This window comes from Eumetopias jubatus, unplaced genomic scaffold (genome assembly GCF_037043125.1).
Source record: "Eumetopias jubatus isolate StellerSeaLion01/CBP00866 unplaced genomic scaffold, mEumJub1_p1.0 scaffold_5, whole genome shotgun sequence".
NCBI lineage: Eukaryota > Metazoa > Chordata > Mammalia > Carnivora > Otariidae > Eumetopias > Eumetopias jubatus.
The window spans coordinates 30,291,127-30,315,231 of record NW_028274811.1 but is presented as its reverse complement, the minus strand read 5'-3'; the positions used below and the strand labels follow the sequence as shown (position 1 = coordinate 30,315,231).

The 24,105-nt window shown below is 42.7% G+C and overlaps 1 protein-coding gene across 3 annotated transcripts in view; it reads left to right on the top strand.

The window, feature by feature from the left end:
- SPOCK1 (SPARC (osteonectin), cwcv and kazal like domains proteoglycan 1) overlaps positions 1 to 23,276 on the top strand; it is a 600,902-nt gene extending 577,626 nt beyond the window's left edge. For all 3 annotated transcript variants that reach the window (XM_088023618.1, XM_028103674.2, XM_088023617.1), the window contains 5 exons: positions 948 to 1,064; positions 4,547 to 4,768; positions 9,419 to 9,481; positions 22,468 to 22,605; positions 23,086 to 23,276. In XM_088023618.1, coding sequence (XP_087879744.1) covers positions 948 to 1,064; positions 4,547 to 4,768; positions 9,419 to 9,481; positions 22,468 to 22,605; positions 23,086 to 23,276 — 731 coding nt within the window. The remainder of the gene's footprint in view (positions 1 to 947; positions 1,065 to 4,546; positions 4,769 to 9,418; positions 9,482 to 22,467; positions 22,606 to 23,085) is intronic.
- The last annotated feature ends 829 nt before the right edge of the window (positions 23,277 to 24,105 follow it).

The following is a 24,105-nucleotide window of genomic DNA, read 5'->3' as shown; positions in this document are numbered from 1 at the left end:
CCCTTGGGTTTCCAATTTCTTACCCTCCAGATGCTAAAGGCTAGTTTTTCTTCCTGTTAAAAGTGGGCCACTGCCTGGACCCTTCATCAGGATTGTCTATACCCAGAATTAGGGTGATATCTGGAAGCAAGGCTAAATCAGCTCCTTTTTCCACACCATTGTACCTCCTTTGGGGATTTTCCCCCTCAAGCCCTTCGTCAGCACCCTAGGAGACCTTCACAGAGTGTGCACCCCCCTACCCATCCACCCCATTTAGGTTTTCTTCTTGTTCTCAGAAGGAGTATTCCTTGGCCCCAGTTCCTACCATGTACCCTAAAAGATGAGCCTCATAGTTAGAGATGGGCTGCGTGCAAATAGAAAGGACTCTTGGATGAAGGTGGCATCCATCTGTCTATAGGGGAAAGTCAAGTCTCTCTGCCAAAAGGCCAACAGAATAGGTGATGTGCACAAATTCCGACATTGGGCTAAAACCAAATTGATAGTCTCTTGTTACTGGGATCTCTTGGTGTTCCAGGCAGCCTCTCACTAAGGACATTTGCTCTTCCTGAGTGTTAATCTCTTGGCATGAGTTTAGTGGAAAATGTCATCTCTGGCCAACTGCAGTAGCAAGTTCTATCGGGTTAGCAAGAGGGATCTGTTAGTCTTTGGAGGCCGGTGCACGACTCTGAGAGTTGGCATTGGTTTTAACAGCTCAGAGGCAGTCCAGATTCAGTATTGAGCAATGCTGCTTTACCCCAGGAGTCCAGGCTTTCTGTCGTGCTCCTTACCTGCGATTGCAGCATCTTTGGGCTGTTTTCCAAGTGGGGATAAGGCACTGCATCATAGTTGGAGAGGGAAGTTTGTTTTGAGCATGGGTTTGTGGATGGCATTGCATATTGAGGGCAGAGAGCTAAGAAGAAGAGAAAGTCCGTGGACTCACACTGTTTGTTTCCTTTGCTTTTCGGCAGCCTGCACAGATAAGGAGTTGAGGAACCTTGCGTCCCGGCTGAAAGACTGGTTTGGAGCCCTTCATGAGGATGCCAACAGGGTCATCAAGCCCACCAGCTCTGACGCAGCTCCAGGCAGTAAGACCACTTTATTCTCACTAATTGATTTCATTTTATGTACCACATTTCCGTAGTGACTAGACACTGCTGATTTAACAGTAGCCCTTTGGGGTAATCAAAGAAACACTATGTTAAATGCACACGCCGACTTAAAATATTTTGATTCCCACCCCCTCGTCCATATAACAACTTAATTTTTTAAAGTCTGGCCATAGAACTATCCTATGTCTAGTATAGAGACTTTGGAAAGTACAAAAACTATTTAAAAATTCACCGTTTTAACAACTGTAAGCGTGTTGTGGCATTTACTTGCATTTTTTTCCTTGCCATACAGGGGAAAAAAAAAAATCTATGTGTCTTTGTATGTACATACAACACACACTTCACAGGTTGTCTTATGACCTTTTAGCACTCAGCAACATACTTTGACCTTCTATGTTGTTGAGTAGTATTGCACTTTGTAGTAGCTACATAGGATCTCAAGTAATAGAATTTATGTAATTAGGCCTCTATTTTGGAGCGTTGAAGTCATTCCTAATGTTCAGCTTTCATAAGCAACTCTGTACCACATATCTTCAATAATGTATCCCCCCCTCCATCAGTGCATTAGCAGAGCCCGTATTCAGAGCTTCTTCATAAGCTAAAGAGAAAACTCAGAGTGGGTGAGCATTTGTGTACCTTGATGGACTCTCTCATTGAACTCAAAGGCGATTAGGGGTAGGCTTCTCCACGCTGTGGCCCAGTGGCTCAGAATGTCCTACCCAATAACACAGTTGTTGAAACATAGGGAGTTTTGCAACTGTTAAGGTTCCAGAGCTTAACCACCCTCTGGTCTTTGGCCACAGTAAGAACAGTCACCTTAATTTTGGGTTATTCTTTGTGGCTTGTAGCTATAGAGACTGGTAGAGATTATTGATCTAGGGGACAATTCTTGTACTAGTTTGGATCTTATAGTTTAAGGGAAAGATAATGTTTGCTTCTCAGGATCTAAGTATCCAAAGAGTGGTTTCAGGTGGGTGAGTCTGTGGGAAAGAAGAAGGAAGATAGTTCTTCTTCCAGTCCTGCTGGAGGCTTCCTTGGGAGTTTGTGGACAATTAATTCACAGATGGTCTAGAGGAACTTTTCCCTGGGATCCTCTAGGAGCAGCCCAGCCCTCAGGCTTTCTGAACAATCCTTCAAGGAAGAGCAGATTGATATGCAGAGAGCTTCTCCTTGCAGCCTCCAGTCCCATGAGACTCCTTCTGCAGGCAGCTGGGGAGCTAGCAAAAGACTTGCCTTTGGGCCAGAAGCAGATTGAGTCCCCAAAGAGGCTTTTAGGTTTGATGTCCCGAAGCAATTGCAGTGAAGGGAATATAAAGGAACAAGGCTTGGTTAGCCTACAAGACCACAGGAGGGAGAGTTGTTTTTATCAGTTCAGGCGTCGTGAAGAGGAAACCATGGAACCTTACAAGTCCACATGCTTGGGGCCACCTAGAAGGGCTGTTCTCTCCCCCTCCTCCACCTCTAGATACCGGATGCAGGTGCTGCCTTTTCTCTAGAACCTTCCAAATGGGTGTTGGGGAGGTGGGGCCTTGACCTTTAGACTACTGCCCAACCAGCTTGGCACTTTTCTTTGGTGGTCAGTGAGCCGGAAGCTTCTCTTGGCCATGTATTAAAATGTTAATATCCTGTAAAATTGATGCTTATTACATAAAATAGTCTATATAAAACTGTGGAGCCATTTCGTGTCAGCGTAAATGATCTTGCTTTACTCAGCAGCCCCTAAGGACATCCCCATCGTAGAGATGGTACAATCATGACCTTCAAAGAAGAGGCCCTATTATGTCTCCTAGTCTCTCTTGAGAAGGGGGATGTTTTCTAAGACATGTTATAAGGTGTCAATGGGAATACATTTAAAAGCTGATTTTTATGTTTGAAGGGCCAAACTCTGCAGCAGGTAGAGAACTTCTCTCAACACGTGCTTTTACTGAGCACTTATTACCTGCCTGCACTGGTAGAGGCTACTCAACGCATTCTGTGCCCTCAAGTTGCTTAGCATCTGATGAACATGAACTGACAGTAAGGGGAAGCAGAGGTTCAGGAAGAGCTCAGAGGTGGAGGTGCTATACTTACTTCCCTGGTTTCTGGACAGTAAAGACCCTTTGTAGAAAACCAAGGCTTTTAAAAGGGTGGGTGCCCTTTGCTGTGTCTCACATCTTCCAAGCAGGGGTTGGTGATGCACACAGCAACCCGCTGAGCAGGGAGTGGGCAGTCAACCCCATCAGGGCCTCAGATGTGGCTGCTGTATCCCCGCTTGCACTGCCTATCCTCAAGCATGGTCCCTAAGCCAACTGGATGTCCTCAAGGTAAGAGGATCACGTGAGGCACAGGCAGCCCCGGGAGAAAAGGGATTGAGAATGTAGACTCAGGGCTGGGCCACCTGCCTTAGGAGCCTGGGTCCACAATTATAGGATCTTGAACAAGTCACTTAAGCCTTGAGTTTTTTTTGTTTTTTTTTTTGTTGTTGTTCCCTTCTGTAAAGTAGAAGGCATAGAGCATTTTAGAGGACTCTTTAGAAGAATTCAGTGAGATAATTAAAAATAAGGTGCTTAGAGGACTACCTTAAATAACAGAAAAATGAACTTTTACAGTAATTTTCCTGGGAAAATAAAACCACTTCTACAAATTCAACTTATGGAACAATTTGAAATTGCATAGTGCTTTTGATTCTGAAAGAAAGACCAATTTTAGATTTGGGGCAGGCCTTCTCTGGGGGTTGTCTACAGTAGACTCAATATCCTGAGTGTTAAGCAAAGTGTTATTATTCTAGTGCGTACAGTTCCATTGTGGAAACAAATAATTCTTTAAGAAAACTACCCCTCCTCCCCCAGGGAAATAAGAAAGAAATTATTGTCTGAGTCAATTTGGATTCCATATCATGTATCTCTTGAGGGGACTGCAGAAAAGAAGAATGGGGAACAGAGGCAGGTACCTGGCTTGTTTTCCCATTAAGGTTCAGACAGCTTGGATTTAACAGTCCTTTGGGACATAATCAGTGCTTCTGGATTGTGCTATATAGTTTCATTTCACTGCCATCTTTTTTTACAATAGTTTCTTTTGGTGTTTCGGGTATTTTTCCCTAAACATAAAAGTGTAGCTTGCAGAATCACAAGTTTTTCCTTTTACTCACCATGTTTGTACTCTTCCTTTTGGGCATACCCTGTTTTAAGCAAGTCTGGTAAATGAAAACTCGTATTTACATCCCAGATAAATTAGTGTTGGGGAGTTTGTCCCTTTGGGACATACTTTTCTCAAACGCTGATTTCTGTTTAAGAGCATTTTAAATTATTTTATTTAACTCCCCTCCAACAATAGTATCTTCTAGTAGGGTGCCCCTGAGACTGACCCTTGGAGGGAACATGCCTCAGGAGGGGAGAGGGAGGGGTGTGGGCCCTGGGCCTCGTCTTGGGTGGGGCCAGACCAGGCTTGGTGGCCACTGAGATGCACCCTTTTCTCTGCAGGATTTGACACCAGCATCCTGCCCATCTGCAAGGACTCCCTGGGCTGGATGTTCAACAAGTTGGACATGAACTATGACCTCCTGCTTGACCACTCAGAGATCAATGCCATCTACCTGGATAAGTATGAGCCCTGTATCAAGCCTCTCTTCAACTCCTGTGACTCCTTCAAGGATGGCAAGCTCTCCAACAACGAATGGTGCTACTGCTTCCAGAAGCCTGGAGGTGAGGCAGGGGAAGGTGGGGGGTCCTGCAACTCAGGGCAGCCACCCTGGGTGCCAAAGGCCTGCGTATCACATACTAGAGAGGCAGGTGGAGGTCGGTAGGCCAAAGGACACAGCTAGAGAATAAAGCAGTCAGCTGACAGAAGGGCAGATGCAAAGGCTCTTTTCTTCTCATTTATTTTATTTTTATCATTGTATATTAGAAAATCCAAAAGCATATTGAAAGGGCCCATTACCTCGCTCCTCCTTGGGGAAAATCCCTTAACCATCTCGTGCCTCAGCTTTTACATCTGTAAAAGGGGTGTAGAAACCTTTGCTACATCATTGCCAACGTCCCTGTGAGATCCTTTCTGTGAGAAGTACTGTACAAATGGACAAATACCGTAATGCCCCTCGTCACATGAATTCTCCACGTTCCCCTTAGAGAGCCTCTTCTCAGCTTCTCTGGGGTAAATATGGGTTTATGCTGAATCTCCTAGGCAAGAATATTTTGGTTATAAACTCCAGCTCACTTAAGAAACAGACGACATTTGAGGAGGGGGAGTATGTGGAAAGAATACCGGAGCATCTCATGTCATGGCAAGTCAGACAAGAGAGTTGCCTGCAGCCTCTCGGGAATCCAGAGGCAGGAGCTCTGAGTCTCCAGGAGGGGCCACATGGTCTGAGTTTCCTTCTTCTGTCTTAGCTTGCAGGGCTTGTGCACCCAAGTGTGGCGATTCACAGCTAGTTGGACTAGCAGAGAGTGGCTTGTATCTGAATTCCAGTCCCACATCCCAAAGCTGGCTCAGCAGGAGTCAGGGATCATGGATAATCTCCTCCGAGCATGGCTAGGAGAACCCAGGAACAGAAGATGGCTATGAATATTATAGTTTTAAAAAATTATGTGTGTGTCTGTGCCTTCCATGCGCTCAGAGTCACCGTACACACAGCAGAAAATGTAGGCATTGCAAAAGGGCATCCAGTGTCAAGTACATGTTATCTGTTGGTAGGACTACAAGATACATTCCTAAAAGCAGAATCACTGGTTGTAGGGCATGTGCATTTTTAATGTAAGTATTATTTCCAATTTGCCTTCCAAAATGGTTGTACTAATTTTTACTCTTACCAAGAATACCTGGTTCTCTGGGGTGTCATTTTTGGTGTGTTTTTAGGAATTTTCCCTAAGTGGAGGATATTAGTACTGTTCTGGTCACGTGTATTGCAAATATTTTTTTCCCCAACTTTGACTTGGTGCATTTTTGCTAGGAAGAAATTTTTCAATTTAGTAATGTAAAGTTTCTCCATCTTTTATGGTTTTTCAGAAGCCATAGGGCTTACATTAAGCTTAGAAAGGTATTTTGTACCATGAAATACAAAGGGAATTCTCTTGTGTTTGTGTTTTCATCAGTACCTTTTGGTTGGTTGGTTGTCTGTTGAAATCTTGTATCACTTTAGATTTTTTCCGTGTGTGTGGTCAGGTGGGGTCCCAGGCCCTACCCCCACCCCTGGAGAGGGTTGTTCAGTTACGTTTCTGTCGTTTATTGACTAACCCATCCTCCTCCTCTAATTTGAATGCTTCCTCTATTGTATATAAGATTTCTTCATCTACATCTGTCTATTCCTACATCTAGGCGGGCCCTCCTCTCCTGCCACTGATCTTTCAGAATTTTCCTGGATATTCTTATGCTTTTTGTTACACGTCTTACTAATCTAGAGAGAATTGATAGCTATGTAATATTGAATCCTTTGATTCTAGAACAGCATCTATTAACCAACAGAGTTACCTTTTTAAGTTTTGTTCCCACAGATACTATACTTCCCTTGTATTTATCCTCCTTGTAAACGAAATTGATTTTTCTTCCCCATTATATTTCTTTGCTGGTGGTTGTTTCAGGATTCATTTTGTTCACAGGCACCTTACTAAATTCTCCTTTTGTTTGTAATAATTATTCTGGTTGGTTTCCTTTGATTTTGTAGGTGTGCAATTGTATCCTCTGCAAAGTAATCATGTTTTTCTTTTTCTGTTTTTATATCTCATCTCTTTTCCCATCCTCTCAGCTGGTACTTCCAAATTAGTGTTGAATAATAGCCATGTTCTTATCTTAATAGAAATACTTGGAGTGATCCAGTACTGAGGATTAAGATGGCTTTGGGCTTGAGTCCATATAATCTCCTGTGACTGTAGCCAGGGTTCAGGCTTAACCTACGTAAGCAAAGCCTCAGTGCTCACGCCTCCCTCCGAGGCGTGAACGCCAGGACCCCGAGGGTGAGGCTTACCGCCTTTACTAAAGGACAGAGGTGGTCACCGCGCCATGTGGCTTCCCTGGGTGGGCCATCCTTTGAGCAACGGCTGAGGGAGGCCAGAACCCCCTCGAATGGCACATGATGGCATCTAGGTAGGAGAAGTTGGGCCAAGTATAGAGTCATTGTGTTGTAGTTCTTTCTTATTTTGCGCGTTTCCCTCTTTTTCTTAAGTAAGCGTCTTTATATTTTGTTGGGTTCCCACCACCTCCCTCCCTGACCCAGAACCAGTTCTGGGAATTCTGCGTGCTCTCCACATTTCTTCATTATTTCCTGTTGATTAATGTGTGTATTCAAGGCTAAAATTTTTTCTGAGGCACTCGTTTAGCTATAGACCATAGGTATTCCATACGTGGTATTGTTACTAGGATAAATGTGTAGATATTCTCCAGTTAAGGCTCTGAGTGCCTCTTAGGCCCCAGAAAATTTTGAGAGCATATTTTTATAATTTTACGTGTGGTAGGATTATGTTATTTTTCTTTAGTTTTTAGAACTTTTTTTCAAAAATTCTCACTGGAATTCTATTCCTTGAAATAACACTTGAATATTTGTAAATATTGCTGTTTGCTTTTTTCAATACAGAACCAAAGATGCTAAGTATAAACGTCTTAGAGCTGGAGTTTCTTATACTGCTATCTTTAAATACGATGCTCCTAGCACTCGGTTTAACTATACAGTAATGGGAACCCATGCCAATTCTTTTCCCTTTGGAAGACATGAATTTCCTTGGACATGTCTTGGTTTGGCTCAGTCTGTATGTAACCGTTTTCCCGGGGATATGTCATGCATCTTTAAGCTGTGGAATTAAAACTCTGGTTCCATTTGATTAGTCTTCCCATGGGAGTATCAGTACCATGGATGTTACACCTGACTTCTGCTGCTTCAGAAACAAACTTCCTTTGTCCTTATCTGCATTGATCTCTGGTCTCACAGAGTGTCTTTTTCACAGGCATCCTTGACTACTTAGAGGAGTCTTCGGTAACGCTTGTCTCTGCTCAGCAGCCAACATTTTTTTCTGTTAGAATTCTTAACCTGGCGTTTGGTCTCGCTCTTGACTGTTTTTCTTGCAGCACCTTCTAGTAGGTCTCAGCCTGATTCATGTTTCCTTGCTGAAAGAGAAGTAGAATTTTTACAATTACCGTGGGACATTTTGAGGAACGTGTGAATGCAGGTGACTTGTGCTGTCTTGGAATAGTCTTCCAAATGCCTATGGTTTCACACAAAAAGGACCCTTTCCATTTGCAAAGGAGGAATGATGGTACCTACTTTGTGGGGTTGTTGTAAATTCTGGAACATTTTCTGGTACGTGTGTCCTAGTAAATGCTACCTTTAATCGTCAAAGATGGAATTAGTTTCCCCTTTTCCTTGCTTGTTTTCAGTTGGCGTCTTTCTCCTATACTCAGAAGGCACCTTAAACCCAGAAGTGAACAAAATTTGTCAGCTTCTCTCAAGGAACAAGCAGCAAGACAGGGTACAGGGTAACAGATGTAAAAAGGTACTTGGGTATTTACTACAGGCCCCAACGTTGCTTGGACAGAAGTAGTGTAAGGCCCTTGAGCACATAGCAGAGCCTCCCCCAGCCACAGGACGTGCACAGCCAACTCATGGTAACACTCAAGACGGGTGAGGCCATCGTGCTTTAAGCTCAGAATGAACTAAGTTCTCGGGCGACAGGAGAACCACAAACTCCTATCTGCCCTACTTAGCTCTGTGGCTCCCACTGTATCAGTCCTTCACCACAAAGGTGTTTTATAACTGGGGACTTGGAGGCTGAGAGAGAGACTTGCCCCAAGCATTCAGCTGTGAGGTGGCAGAGCTGAGAGTTAAGGTTTCCCTTTTCTCCATTCACTGCTTCTCTACGTATCTCAGATAGCTTCATAGTTGTCCCTTGAGGCATGTGTTGTACTTTCCTGGGGTAGTGAGCCCAAAGGTCTAATCCTCTCTGTCTCCTGCAGCAAGACCTGGGGTACATGAAGTATTTGTCACCTTCCCTCTGGTTAGCTGCTCCCGTGTGGGCATTCAGAACATTTAACCACTAGGAATCTTTGGTCCTGGTTCTCAGCTGATTAAAATGTCTATTACCAGATCACCTGGTTGGCACCTAGCATTTGCTTCCATTGAGGGTGGGCAGAAAAATTAGTATACAATGCCAGTAGCCCCCAAATACTATTTAAGTACCTCACAGTGTAAGATTTTTTTTTTTTTTAGTAACACTAATGGCCTGAATTTGTTTTGCTGTATAACAGCAGCATATGGAGTAATTGCAGTCCCAGGTGTGTCATTGTGGACATTTCACGTCACGAGTGAAGCCAATCATTAGAGATTATGCCCCGCAGCATCTGGAAACTGACTTTCATAAATTATTTTTTAGGTCTCCCTTGCCAGAATGAAATGAACAGGATTCAGAAGCTGAGCAAGGGGAAAAGCCTGTTGGGTAAGTACAATTTCTTGTCACTCATTTAAACTAATTAAACCATCCATGTCTCTTGTAATATTGAGCCACAGCAATGGTTTGTGTTTCCTGAAAGAAACGTGTCGCTTCTTCCCCAGACGGCTGGCCAGATGTAATCTGAGGCGAGGGGAGCTGGTTTAGAATCGCTGCCTCCTCCCTTAGCTTGGGACGAGTGGGCGGGGACCCGGCCCCATCGCTACCGCTAATCCCTCCCTTACTTGATCTGGGGAATAATTCAGGAATTTACAGACCAAGTTGTCCATTCGAGGAGGAAGACGGGCTGTACCCTCTTCTGTATTTATAAGATAGGGCTCAAAGACTTGAGTGTGCTTAAATGCATTTCTGGGTTTCATGTCCATAATAATCCACAGAGGAAAGCGTAAGGCTGTTTAGACAGTGTACATTTCTCTTGGTCCGAATGAGAACTGTGGTTTTTTTCCCGGCCATGCCAGTCTGTGGCTGAGGCAGAGGTAACCAATGCTGGCTTGTGGACGTGCTCCCTGGCAGCCGCGTGACCTCCAGTGCTCCGGGGACGTCATGGCAGTCCCACTAAGCCATGGCGGAGAGTGCTAACGCTCATTTGTTGGCCGAAGAAGGAGTCTGTGTTGCTTTACTTGCTTTTTAAAAAGAGCGCTGACAGCTGCAATACCGTAATTCAGAATTATTCTTGTTAAGCAGTAAGAAGCAGGTGCCTTGCCTAAGCAGCTTGCCGTTTCAGACATGTACCTATTTACTGGCAGAAAATGGGCAAGTTTGCTGTAGACTGTCAAAAGCAGGCAGTCTGTGAACTCTGGCAGGTTCTTCTCCACTGCTTTTTGGGTCACCTCAGCATACCTAGATACTCTTTCTTCTACTTTTGAAAGTTATTCATTGGCTTGCCTCAGATGTTTCACTTCTGATAATGCCCCTATTCAACTCAGAAATGACCTCTGTGGACCCAGGTTCTAAAAAGACACAGGCATCTTTCCCGTATGAAGGCAAACCGGCTGGCTCCCTCCTTCCAAAGATCTTTCCAGTGCAAGGGCTTGTGCTCACTTCTCTGATTTCCCCACGCCGCATTATTTGGGATTTGAGTGATGTACCTAGGGTGCACAGGTATAGAATTAGTATAAATCTATTTTTAAAATTTTATTTTCGTTGGCTATGGATATCTTCTCTTCTGGGTGCTTCATTATTTAATAATGAATAAGACATTTGTAAGGTGTGTAGTCTGAAATAAAATGTCTCATCTCCCATTTTCCCTACCTCACCCGAATGAAGTGCCTATCTGTGTCCTATCCTGAATCCCACCTAGTTTTAAAGCTTACCTTATCACACCTCCCCACCTATGGAGATTACTCTGGCTGACTCATAACAATATCGTTGACCTTCTTGCACATGGGGAAATCTTCTAATAACGTGTTTTCAGGGGCATTTGAATTTAAAAAATAAAGCAAGCAGAAACCACCTCCAATCAGTTATAATTACAGCCCACTTAGGAAAATTGGTAATTCTATTACATTATAGATTTAGAGCAACACCTGCTTCTTACCAACCTGAGGCTAAGCCCAGTATGCATTTTTTTTGTGGTCTATCAAGTGCTATTGTTCTCCAACTGCAGCTCAAGGGGCAGGATCAGTATTTCCTCACCTTTCTCGTAGTTCTTCTCCTTTGCAGACCTTGATTGAGAATCAGAATCTGTTCACAAATCTCTCTGCCTTTTGATCATGGGAATCATCTGGTTTTTTTTCTTTTCTGTCCTCCCACTGTGCACTGGCACAAGCAGATGTACCTGTCATTTAGGAATGATTTCCTATGGTTAGCTGAGAGAATAGCCTGGTGAGCAGGGTGACGAGGAGTTGTTGCCATAATCAGCAGGATCGGAGGTTAAATCCAGTTCAGAATAGCAAAACCATGGCCTCCCATGCTACACCCTTCCTTCTGGAGTCTATTACTTGAAATAAAATTCGGGAGTAGAAAGCGAGAGAGGCAAGCAAAGACCTTTGGTCGCAGTCAGGAGTATTCTCCCATAGAAGATGAGCACACAATTATGAGACTGAGATACAGAGCTTTCAAGTGTGAGGACAGAGGTGTTCTCAAGCCATACGTCAAGTTTACTAACCCCAGACTTACTAAAATATCACCAAAGAATTTCCTCTATAGAAGAGTTCTATAGCAAGCAAGAATTAAAATTTCAGACTTTTGGGGGCAGTGAGAATAAAAGGTGGGAAGTTTTTCAAGAAGAAAAGAAAACCTAGATTAACTTGAAACCTTATTATCGAATTTCCCCCAGAGAAAGAGGCATAACAAGAATATTGGAACTAGACCATATCGTTGTTAAAACTATAGAAAACTTGATCATTTCGACAAAAATCAGGAAAGGGGGAAAAAGAAGAGCATGTGTATCTGTAATCACAATAAATATGAGACCAATTGTTGCTTTTAGAGGTGAGGCCTTTACACCAAAAAGTTGAAATTAAAAGATACTAAAGACTCCTTTTCATAAAAAGATGACAAAAGCAAATATTTTGTCCTGAATTCTATAAACAAAGAAGGAATAGCATATTGCTGAAATGTTCCTTTTTCTTTCACCATATTAGGGTATGCCTGTAACTTTAAATCAAAAGAGAATTACAGGGAGGAATCGTCATACCTACAATTGTAATTGGACACATAATATACCTCTTGAAACTTAAGTAGACAGAAGAAATGCATAACATGAATAATTAGCATTCATATACTTGTATTCCTATACAGAAACATGGAATGTATTGTCTTTTCAAAGACAACGGAATATTTGCTTTGAATTATGCCACAAAAGAAAACTATACAATCCCCCAAAACCTATCACAGATTAAATTCACTTGCTAAAACACAATTAGAAGCCAAAAATTAGATTATTTACCTGAACCCCATACACGGAGGGGGAAGAATATCAAAAATGAAATAAAAAGTACAAAACATTTAGAAGTAAATGAAAGTTTTGTGTACCAAAATCAGAGGGAAACAAAGTGAAACAATCAAGACTAATGTAGAAAAGCATGAGGTAGGCAACTCTTTGGCAGTAGGAAAAGCTCAAATGCTGTTATGAATTGTAACTTCAGTTATAGGACACTGCTATAAACTTGCGGTTTTCAAATTTCAGCATTAGAATCACTTGGAGGGTTTATTAAAACACAGTTTGCTAGGCCCTTCTCTCAAAGTTTCTGATTCAGCAGATCTGGGGTGGGGCCCACATATTTGCTTTTCTAAGAGGTATGTTTCCAGGTATAAACCAAATTCAGGAGTACATTAAAAGGATCATTTACCATGATCAAATGGGATTTAACCCTGAGATGCAAGGATGATTCAGAATACATCACATTAATAGAATGTGGTATCTGAATAGACGCAGAAAATACATTTGACAAAAGTCAACATCCATTTATGATTTTAAAAAACTCAACACAAATTAGGTATAAAAGGAACAAACCTCAACATAAAGTAAATGCCACATACAACAACCAACATCATACTCAATGGTGAAAGTCTTGATCTTAAAGGAAAAGCTTTCAACCTAAGACAAAGGTACCCACTCTTAATACTCCTATTCAGCATAGTACTAGAAGTCCTAGCCAGTACAGTCAGGCAAGAAGAGAAACAAAAGGCATCCAAGTTGGAAAGAAAGAAGTAAGATTTTGTTTGTAGCTGGTATGTTTTCACCAAGGAAGTGAAAGATCTATACACTGAAAACTATATGACACTGATGAAATAAATCAAAGACAACACAAATAAATTGAAAGGAATCCCATGTTCATGGATCAGAAGAGTTAATATCCATAGTACCCAAAGCAATCTACAAATTAATTGCTATACCTATCAAAAGTCCAACGGAAATTGGTAGAGGTAGAAAGAACAATCCTAAAATTCATACAGAACCACCAAAGACCTCAAATAGCCAGAGCAATCCTGAGAAAGAAGAACAAAGTAGGAGACATCACACTTCCTGATTTCAAGCTATATTATCAAGGTACAGTCATCAAAATGGCATGGTGGCATAAAAACAGAAAGATCAAGGAAACAGAATCAAGAGTCCCATAATAAATTCATGTATATAAGGTCAACTAAGATTTGGTGAGGGAGCCAAGAATACTCACTGGAGAAAAGATAGTCCCCCAAATAAATGGTGCTAGGAAAACTGAATATTTATATATAAAAGATTGAAACTAGATCTCAATTTTTATGAGTGGTATAAGAAAAATTTGAAATGGATTAAAGACTTAAATGTAAGAATGGAAACCATAAAACTCTTAAAACATAGGGAAAAAGCTGGGCCTTGGCAATGATTTTTTGGATTGGTTGAACAGCAAAATTATCAAAATGAAAACCTACAGAATGAGAAAAAAATATTTGCAAACCATATATCTGATAAGGGATCAATATCCAAAATGTATAAAGAATTCACACTTGAACAGCAAAAAAAAAAAAATCGATTTAAAGATGGGTAGAATATCTGAATAGACATTACTTTTTAAAGATTTAAGAGAGAGAAGGAGGAGGGGCAGAGGGAGAGAAACTTCAAGCAGACTCTCTACTTAGCACAAAGCCTGATGCAGACTTGATCTCACCACCCTTGAGATCATGACCTGAGCAGAAATCATGAGTCAGATGCTTAACCAACTGAGCCACCCAAGCACCCTAGAATGGACATTAGTCTAAAGAAAACATACAGATGGCCAATAGGTACAGCAAAAGATGCTCTACATCATTAATCATTAGGGAAATGCAAATCAAAAACACAATGAGATACCACCCCACACCTGTTACAGTGACTATCATCAAAGCAACAATAGACAACAAATGTTGGTTATGTCACAGAGAAAAGGGAAGCCTTGTGTGCTGTTGAAGGGAATGCAAACTGGTACAGCCACTATGAAAAGAGGTATGGAGGTTCATCAGAAAATTTAAAATAGAACTACCATATAATCCAGAGGAGCAAGATGGCAGAAGAGTAGGAGACCTAAATTTCGTCTGGTCCGAGGAATTCATTCTGAACACCTACGAACTCAACAGGGGTTCGAAGAAAAACATAGCAGCAACTCTGAATAGAAAAGCGACCACTTTCTGGAAGGTAGGATGTGCAGAGAAGTGAATCCGAGGCGATATTCGGGAAGATAGACGGCGGGGGAGGGGGCCTCCGTTGGCCGCTTCTGCCAAGTGATAGAGCCGCAGAGCACAAAATCGGAACTTTTAGAAGTCGGCTCCGCTGGGGGGCATGCTCCAGTGGCTAAGCAGGGGGTGGAACCCTCGCGGGACAGTGTGGTCTCAGGACCCTCGGGGTCACAGAAAGACCGGGGATGCCTGAGTGCGGCAGAGCTCCCAGGGATCGGAGCAGGGAAGCTGGCTGCAGAGACGGAGCCAAGGCGCGGGCTCTCAGCTCGAGGTTGCCATACACCATGATCCGCAGCACAGTCGGGCCACTGCTCCTCCAGCAGGGACCGAACAAGCAGCAGATCCGGGGAGACTCCCCTTCCTCCCTGGGAGGAGTGGCACGGGAGCGCACCGCAGGGAGCTGCTGGGTTTGGGGACTCCACACCAAGTCGATTGCCAGAGACAGAAACGCACGGTTGCAGGCCGGGTGAGCACGGAGAGTGGCTGGAGACCAGAGAGACAAGAGTGATTGACTGCTTTTCCCTGGGGGCACACTGAGGAGTGGGGCCCCGAGTTCTCGGCTCCTCCGGGGCAGAGATTGGGAGGTCACCATTTCACTGTGGTCCTCCAAAGCCATAGGGAAAGCTTGCAGGGAACAAAAGCTCCGGGAAGCAAACCCGAGGAGATTATTTAGCCCGGACCAGCAAGGGCAGGGCAATTCCACCTCCAGCAAAGACATTTGAGAATAAGTACAACAGGGCCCTTGCCCAGAAGATCAGCAAGCACAACCAGCCAAGACCAAGTTTACCGATAAATGAGGACAGCAGAACTCCAGCGCTAGGGGAATACTGCACATAGAATTCATGGCTTTTTTCCCCATGATTCTTTAGTCTTTCAAAGCTAATTTTTAAAATTTTCTGTATTTTTTTCTTTTTCTATTTTTTGTGAATTTTTCTTTTCAACCAACATCTTATCAATCCCTTTTTAAAAAAATCTTTTTCAATTTTCATTTTTACAGTCATATTCTATCCCTTCACTGTAGTTACCCCTATTTTTGGTATATATGTTTTTTTCTCTTTAAAATTTTGGGAACCAGTTTCTTCTAACAGACCAAAATATACCCTGAATTTCCAGTGTCTGGCTTTGTTCTAGTCTCCTGCCTGATCACTCCCCCTCCCCCCCCTTTTTTAAATTTTTCTTCTTTCTTTTTTCAACCAACTTATCAGTTCTTTATAAAATCTTTTATAATTTTCATCTTCACAGTCATATTCCATCCCTTCATCGTATTTACCCTTATTTTTATACATATATAAGTTTTTCATTCTTTAAAACTTTGGGAGGCAGTTTCTTCTAACAGACCAAAATACGCCCAAAATCTAGTGTGTGGCTCTGATCTATTCACCAGCCTGATCATTTTTTTTTTTTCTTTCCCTTTCTTTTCCCCCTGGTTTCAGGTCTCCTCTGATTTGTTTAGTGTATATTTTTCTGGGGTCATTCTTACCCTTTAGGCATTTTGATCTCTCATTCATCTGTTCTCCTCTGGACAAAATGACAAGACAGAAAACCTCACCTAAAAAAAAAGAACAAGTGGCAGTACCGACTGCCAGGTACCTAATCAATACGGACATTAGTAAGATGTCAGAACTAGAGTTCAGAATGACGATTATAAAGATACTAGCTGGGCTTGAAAAAGGCATGGAAGATACTAGAGAATCCCTTTCTGGAGAAATAAAAAACTAAAATCTAACCAAGTCCAAATCAAAAAGGCAATTAATGAGGTGCAATCAAAAATGGAGGCTCTTAACTGCTAGGATAAATGAGGCAGAAGAGAGAGTTAGTGATATAGAAGACCAAATGATGGAGACTAAAGAAGCTGAGAAAAAGAGAGAGAAACTTCTACTGGATCACGAGGGCAGAAATCAAGAATTAAGTGACACCATAAGACGAAACAGTATTAGAATAACTGGAATCCCAGAAGAAGAAGAAAGAGAGGGAGGGGCAAAAGGTATATTGGAGCAAGTTATAGCAGAGAACTTCCCTAATATGGGGAAGGAAACAGGTATCAAAATCCAGGAGGCACAGAGAACCACCCTCAAGAATCAATAAAAACAGGTCAACACTCTGACATCTAATAGTAAAACTTATGAGTCTCAGAGACAAAGAGAAAATCCTGAAAGCATCTCAGGACAAGAGATCTGTAACCTACAATGGTAGAAGCATTAGATTGGGAACAGACCTATCCACAGAGACCTGGCAGGCCAAAAGGACTGGCATGATATATTCAGAGCACTAAACAAGAAAAATATGCAGCCAAGAATACTATGTCCAGCTAGGCTGTCACTGAAAATAGAAGGAGAGATAAAAAGCATCCAGGACAAACAAAAACTAAAAGAATTTGCAAACACAAAACCAACCCTACAAGAAATACTGAAAGGGGTCCTCTAAGCAAAGAGGGAGCCTAAAAGTAATATAGACCAGAAAGGAACACAGACAACATACAGTAGCAGTCACCTTACAGGCAATACAGTGGCACTAAATGCATATCTTTCAGTAGTTACCCTGAATGTAAATGGGCTCAATGCCCCAATCAAAAGACACAGGCTATCAGATTGGATAAAAAAAAAGACCCATCGACATGCTGTCTGCAGGAGACTCATTTTAGACCCAAAGACACCCCCAGATTGAAAATGAGGGGGTGGAAAACCATTTGCCATGCTAATGGACACCAAAAGAGAGCTGGGGTGGCAATCCTTCTATCAGACCAATTAGATTTTAAAACAAAGACGGTAATAAGAGGTGAGGAAGGACACTATATCCTACTTAAAGTGTCTGTCCAACAATATCTAACAATTATAAATATCTATGCCCCTCAGATGGGAGCAGCTAACTACATAAGCCAATTAATAACAAAAGCAAAGAAACACATTGACAACAATGCAATAATAGTAGGGGACTTTAACACCCCCCCTGACTGAAATGGACAGATCATCTAAGCAAAACATCAGCAAGGAAATAAAGACTTTAAATGAAACACTGGACCAAATAGACTTCACAGATATATTCAGAACATCCCATCCCAAAGCAACAGAATACACATTCTTCTCCAGTGCCCATGGAACATTCTCCAGACTAGATCACATCCTAGGTCACAAATCAGGTCTCAACCGGTACCAAAAGACTGGGATCATTCCCTGCTTATCTTCAGACCACAGTGCTTTGAAACTAGAACTCAATCACAAGACGAACGTCGGAAAGAACTCAAATACATGGAGGCTAAAGAGCATCCTACTAAAGAATGAATGGGACAACCAGGAAATTAAAGAAGAATTTTAAAAATTCATGGAAACCAAGGAAAAGGAAAACACAACTGTACAAAATCTTTGGGATGTAGCAAAGGCAGTCCTGAGAGGAAAGTCTATAGCAATACAAGCCTTTCTCAAGAAACAAGAAAGGTCTCAAATACACAACCTAACCCTACACCTGAAGGAGCTAGAGAAAGAACAGCAAATGAAGCTTAAACCCAGCAGGAGAAGAGAAATAATAAAGATCAGAGCAGAAATCAATGAACTAGAAACCAAAAGAACAGTAGAACAGATCAACGAAACTAGGAGCTGGTTCTTTGAAAGAATTAACAAAATTGATAAACCCCTGGCCAGACTTATCCAAAAGAAAAGAGAAATGACCCAAATCAACAAAATCATGAATGAAAGAGGAGAGATCACAACCAACACCAAAGAAATACAATTATAAGAACATATTATGAGCAACTCTATGCCAGCAAATTAGGTAACCTGAAAGAAATGGGTACATTCCTAGAGATGTATCAACTACCAAAACTGAACCAGGAAGAAATAGAAAACCTGAACAGACCCATAACCACTAAGGACACTGAAGCAGTCATCAAAAATCTCCCAACAAAGAAGAGGCCAGGACCAGATGGCTTCCCAGAGGAATTCTACCAGACATTTAAAGAAGAATTAATACCTATTCTTCTGAAACTGTTCCAAAAAAACAGAAATTGGAACCAAACTCATTTTATGAGGCCACCATTACCTTGATCCCAAAACCAGACAAAGACCGCATCAAAAAGGAGAATTACAGACCAATATCCCTGATGAACATGGATGCAAAAATTCTCACCAAAATACTAGCCAGTAGGATCCAGCAGTACATTTAAACGATCATTCACCACGACCAAGTGGCATTTATCCCTGGGCTGCAAGGTTGGTTCATCATCCGCAAATCAATCAATGTGATACAATACATTAACAAAAGAAAGACCAAGAACCATATGATCCTCTCAGTAGATGCAGAAAAAGCATTTGACAAAGTACAGCATCCTTTCTTGATCAAAACTCTTCACAGTGTAGGGATAGAGGATATATACCTCAATATCATAAAAGCCATCTATGAAAAACGACAGTGAATGTCAGTCTCAATGGGGAAAAGCTGAGAGCTTTCCTCCTAAGGTCAGGAACACGGCAGGGATGTCCACTATCACAACTGCTATTCAACATAGTACTAGAAGTCCTAGCCACAGCAATCAGACAACAGAAAGAAATCAAAGGCATCCAAATCGGTAAAGAAGAAGTCAAACTCTCACTCTCTGCAGATGATATGATACTTCATGTGGAAAACCCAAAAGACTCCACCCCAAAACTGCTAGAACTCTTACAGGAATTCAGTAAAGTGGCAGGATATAAAATCAATGCACAGAAATCAGTGGCATTCCTATACCCCAACAACAAGACAGAAGAGAGACCAATCAAGGAGTCGATCCCATTTACAACTGCACCCAAAACCATAAGACACCTAGGAATAAATGTAACCAAAGAGGCAAAGGATCTGTACTCAGAAAACTATAAAATACTCATGAGAGAAACTGAGGAAGACAAAGAAATGGAAAAATGTTCCATGCTCATGGATTGGAAGAACAAATACTGTGAAGATGTCAATGCTACCTAGAGCAATCTACACATTTAATGCAATCCCTATCAAAATACCATCCACTTTTTCAAAGAAATGGAACAAATAATCCTAAAATTTGTATGGAACCAGAAAAGACCCCAAATAGCCAGAGGAATGTTGAAAAAGAAAAGCAAAGCTGGCGGCATCACAATCCCGGACTTTAAGCTCTATTACAAAGCTGTCATCATCAAGACAGTATGGTACCGGCACAAAAACAGACACGTAGATTAATGGAAAAGAACAGAGAGCCCAGGAATGGACCCTCAACTCTATGGTCAACTAATCTTCCACAAAGCGGGAAAGAATGTCCAATGGAAAAGAGACAGTCTCTTCCACAAATGGTGGTGGGAAAATTGGATGGCCACATGCAGAAGAATGAAATTGGACCATTTTCTTACACCACACACAAAAACAGACTCCAAATGGATGAAAGACCTAATTGTGAGACTGGAGTCCATCAGACAGGCAGCAACCTCTTCGACCTCAGCCACAGCAACTTCTTCCTAGAAACATCAAAGCCAAGGGAAGCAAGGGCAAAAATGAACCATTGGGACTTCATCAAGGTAAAAAGCTTTTGCACAGCAAAGGAAACAGTCAAGAAAATCAAAAGTCAACCGACAGAATGGGAGAAGATATTTGCAAATGACATTTCAGAGAAAGGGCTAGTATCCAAAATCTATAAAGAACTTCTCAAACTCAACACCCAAAAAACAAACGATCCAATCAAGAAATGGGCAGAAGACATGAACAGACATTTTTCCAAAGAAGACATCCAAATGGCCAACAGACACATGAAAAAGTGCTCCACGTCGCTCGGCATCAGGGAAATCCAAATCAAAACCTCAATGAGATACCACCTCACACCCGTCAGAATGGCTAAAATGAACAAGTCAGGAAACAACAGATGTTGGCGGGGATGCGGAGAAAGGGGAACCCTCCTGCACTGTTGGTGGGAATGCGAGCTGGTGCATCCCCTCTGGAAAACAGTATGCAGGTTCCTCAAACACTTGAAAATAGAACTACCCTACAACTCAGCAATTGCACTACTGGGTATCTACCCCAAAGATACAAATGTAGGGACCCGAAGGGGTACGTGCACCCCAGTGTTTATAGCAGCAATGTCCACAATAGCCAAACTATGGAAAGAGCCAAGATGTCCATCCACAGATGAATGGATAAAGAAGATGTGATAGGTATATACAATGGAATATTATGAGCCATCAGTAAAACTGAAATCTTGGCATTTGCACGACGTGGATGGAACTAGAGGGTATTATGCTAAGTGAAATAAGTCAATCAGAGAAAGACATGTATCACATGATCTCACTGATATGAGGAATTCTTACTGTCGGGAAACAAACTGAGGATCGGTAGGCGGGATGGGGTGGCTGGGTGATGGACACTGGGGAGGGTATGTGCTATGGTGAGCGCTGTGAATTGTCTAAGACTGTTGAATCACAGACCTGTACCTCTGAAATGAATAATACATTATATGTTAAAAAAAAAAAAGATAGGAGGAAGGGAGGAATGAAGGGGGAAATCGGTGGGGGAGAGAAACCATGAGAGACGATGGACTCTGAGAAACAAACTGAGGGTTCTAGAGGGGAGGGGGGTTGGGGGGATGGGTTAGCCTGGTGATGGGTATTAAAGAGGGCACGTTCTGCATGGAGCACTGGGTGTTATACACAAACAATGAATCATGGAACACTACATCAAAAACTAATGATGTATGGTGATTAACATAATAAAATAAAATTTATAAAAAAAGAACTACCATATAATCCTGCAATTCCACCGGTTTGGTCTCCCCCACCGATTTCCCCCTTCATTCCTCCCTTCCTACTATCTTTTTTTTTTTTTTTTTTTAACATATAATGTATTATTCATTTCAGAGGTACAGGTCTGTGATTCAACAGTCTTACACAATTCACAGCGCTCACCATAGCACATACCCTCCCCAATGTCTATCACCCAGCCACCCCATCCTGCCTACTAATCCTCAGTTTGTTTCCTCAGAATATATCCCAAGAATATGACATTATATCAGAGAGACAGCTGCACCCACATGATCATGGCAGTGTTATTTAAAATAGTCAAGATATGAAAACAACTTAGGTGTCCAATTACACAGCAATGAATTAAGAAATTAGTGTGTGTGTATACAAAATAGACTACTGTGTACCATAAAAGAGAAGGAAGTCCTGCCAATTGTGACGACATGGAATGACCTTGAAGACAAGATGCTAAGTGAAGTCAGTCAGACAAATAGCGTATGATCTCACCTATATGTGGAACCTAAAACAACACCTCAGAGGAAAGGACATCCAACTAGTGGTTACAATAGGTAGGGGGAATTGGAGGAAGGTGGTCAAAAGGTACAAAGTTGAGTTGTAAGACAAGTAAGTACCAGGAATTTAATATCCAGCATGAGGACCGTAGTCAGCACTGCCTTATGGAACATATCAACGTTGTTAGTAGTAAATCCTAAGAGTTCTCATCACAGAGGAAAGATGGATGTTAATTACAGTCAAGGAACCATTTGACAGCATACGTAAATCAAATTGTGCTGTGCACTGGACATTCCGTGGTGCTACATCTCACTCCTAGCTCCATAAAACTGGGAAGCGGTAAAGAAATTGTTAATAAGAGTGGTACCCATTCATATTTTAAAGGGAAAAATAAGAACTCACCGCAGAAGGGATCCTGTCTCATCCTGAGCCAATCCAGGACCCTCTAGATCTCGACAAAGTAATAACCAGCGACTGCCTTCCCCTGGCTAGCTCTGCAGGAAATCCCCTGTCTGATGTGTTAAGCCCTCTTCTCTCTCTCAGGGGGGCATTAGCCGAGTACCCGTGCACGTCTGACTCAAATTGGACTGTTTCCTCCCTCAGGAGCATTCATCCCTCGGTGCAATGAGGAGGGCTATTACAAAGCCACGCAGTGCCACGGCAGCACCGGGCAGTGCTGGTGCGTGGATAAGTACGGCAACGAGCTGGCCGGCTCCAGGAAACAGGGCACCGTGAGCTGTGGTGAGTAGGGCCCTCTGCGTCAGCCCCACAATGACCTCTGTTGACCGGCAGGTCTTGACCGTATAAAGATCTGGGCGGAAGAATCTCGAGACGTATCTGTGGTCTACAGTGAACAGGTTTACAGTGGGGACGCATTAACCCTGAAATCACATGAGATTAGGCATAGCTAGCTTTATGAGTGGCAGGAACTCACCGTGACCAGGGGATTGGATGACAGTTTTTGACAGAGAGCGACTTTGATAAACCTCCCAAGGTTCCACCCAAGAAGGCAGAAGCATCTCCCAGACCTCCAGGGTTCACAAAGCTTGCAGCCTGTGCCATGTTGACTCACCCCACCCAGGCAGAGACGCTCCCATATTCAGAGAGTAAATTGCCTGCCTTCTGCCTACACTTAAGTCGCATGCAGAGGAACCACTCCGATGGTCCAGAGGTATGAGCAGCAGCTAACCTCCCGTCTTTTCTTCCTCCTTCTTCTTTCAGAAGAGGAACAGGAGACTTCAGGGGATTTTGGCAGTGGTGGCGCTGTGGTCCTGCTGGATGACCTAGACGACGAGCGGGAGCTGGGGCCAAAGGACACGCTGGGGCAGCTGAGGGTGCGCACCCGGGCAGTGACAGAAGATGATGAGGATGGGGACGACGACAAGGAGGACGAGGCGGGCTACACCTGGTAGTTAGTCCCCACGAGGAAGAGGACACGCGGTCTGCACGGAATTGCAAGTCACTTCCTACTCCTGCGTTTGTATCTAAGACTCCACGGCACCAAGGCCTGTTCTCCACTGTTGCTCTCTGTACGTGACCCGAGGTTTGGAAGACCGCTCCTTGTCCCCAGAGCATTCTGGTCTTGCATACAGTTGTGTGGGAAGAAGGGTGTGGTGTTTTGTTCTTTGAGACAGGGGAGCGGCCGACTCAATTAAAGCCTCCTTCCCTCAAGTGAGGTTTTTGCAATGAGCATGCGATGTACGTGGGATTCTGACTGTGCAGGGAGCCCCCACCTTGTAAACGTCCAAGATGCTTTTCGATTACCCACACCAGTGGTCATTCCAGCATGGTTCCCGGCCTTACGGTGTCTAAGTGCTTTTCTTGTGTCCTGTAGATGTCGTGGAAAACACACCACACTGTACTTCCTTCTGCCCTATCCCCACCACCCCTCGTGTTAATAATTAAAAATTAGTTTTTCATATCACTATCTGGCTTCCTACAAACAGCCTTAATTCAGTCAAGAGTTCCTCTGGGGAATTGATTTTCTTTATTAACAAGGGTGTCTGGATGCTTCTCTGTACATGCATAAAGATGTCTGTGTGTACAGAGTAGACTGTGTGTACAAGACCACACACATACCACTCAGAAAAAGCGCTGCAGGATCTTCTAGAAACTCATTTGAAAAACAGTTGTAAATTTGAAAAACTGTGTCCAGACCTGGATCACAATTTCTGGAATAAGAAATCTGTATCAGAAGTCCTTTCTTTGCACTAAGAGTTAGCACTTGTAGCCTGCATGCTG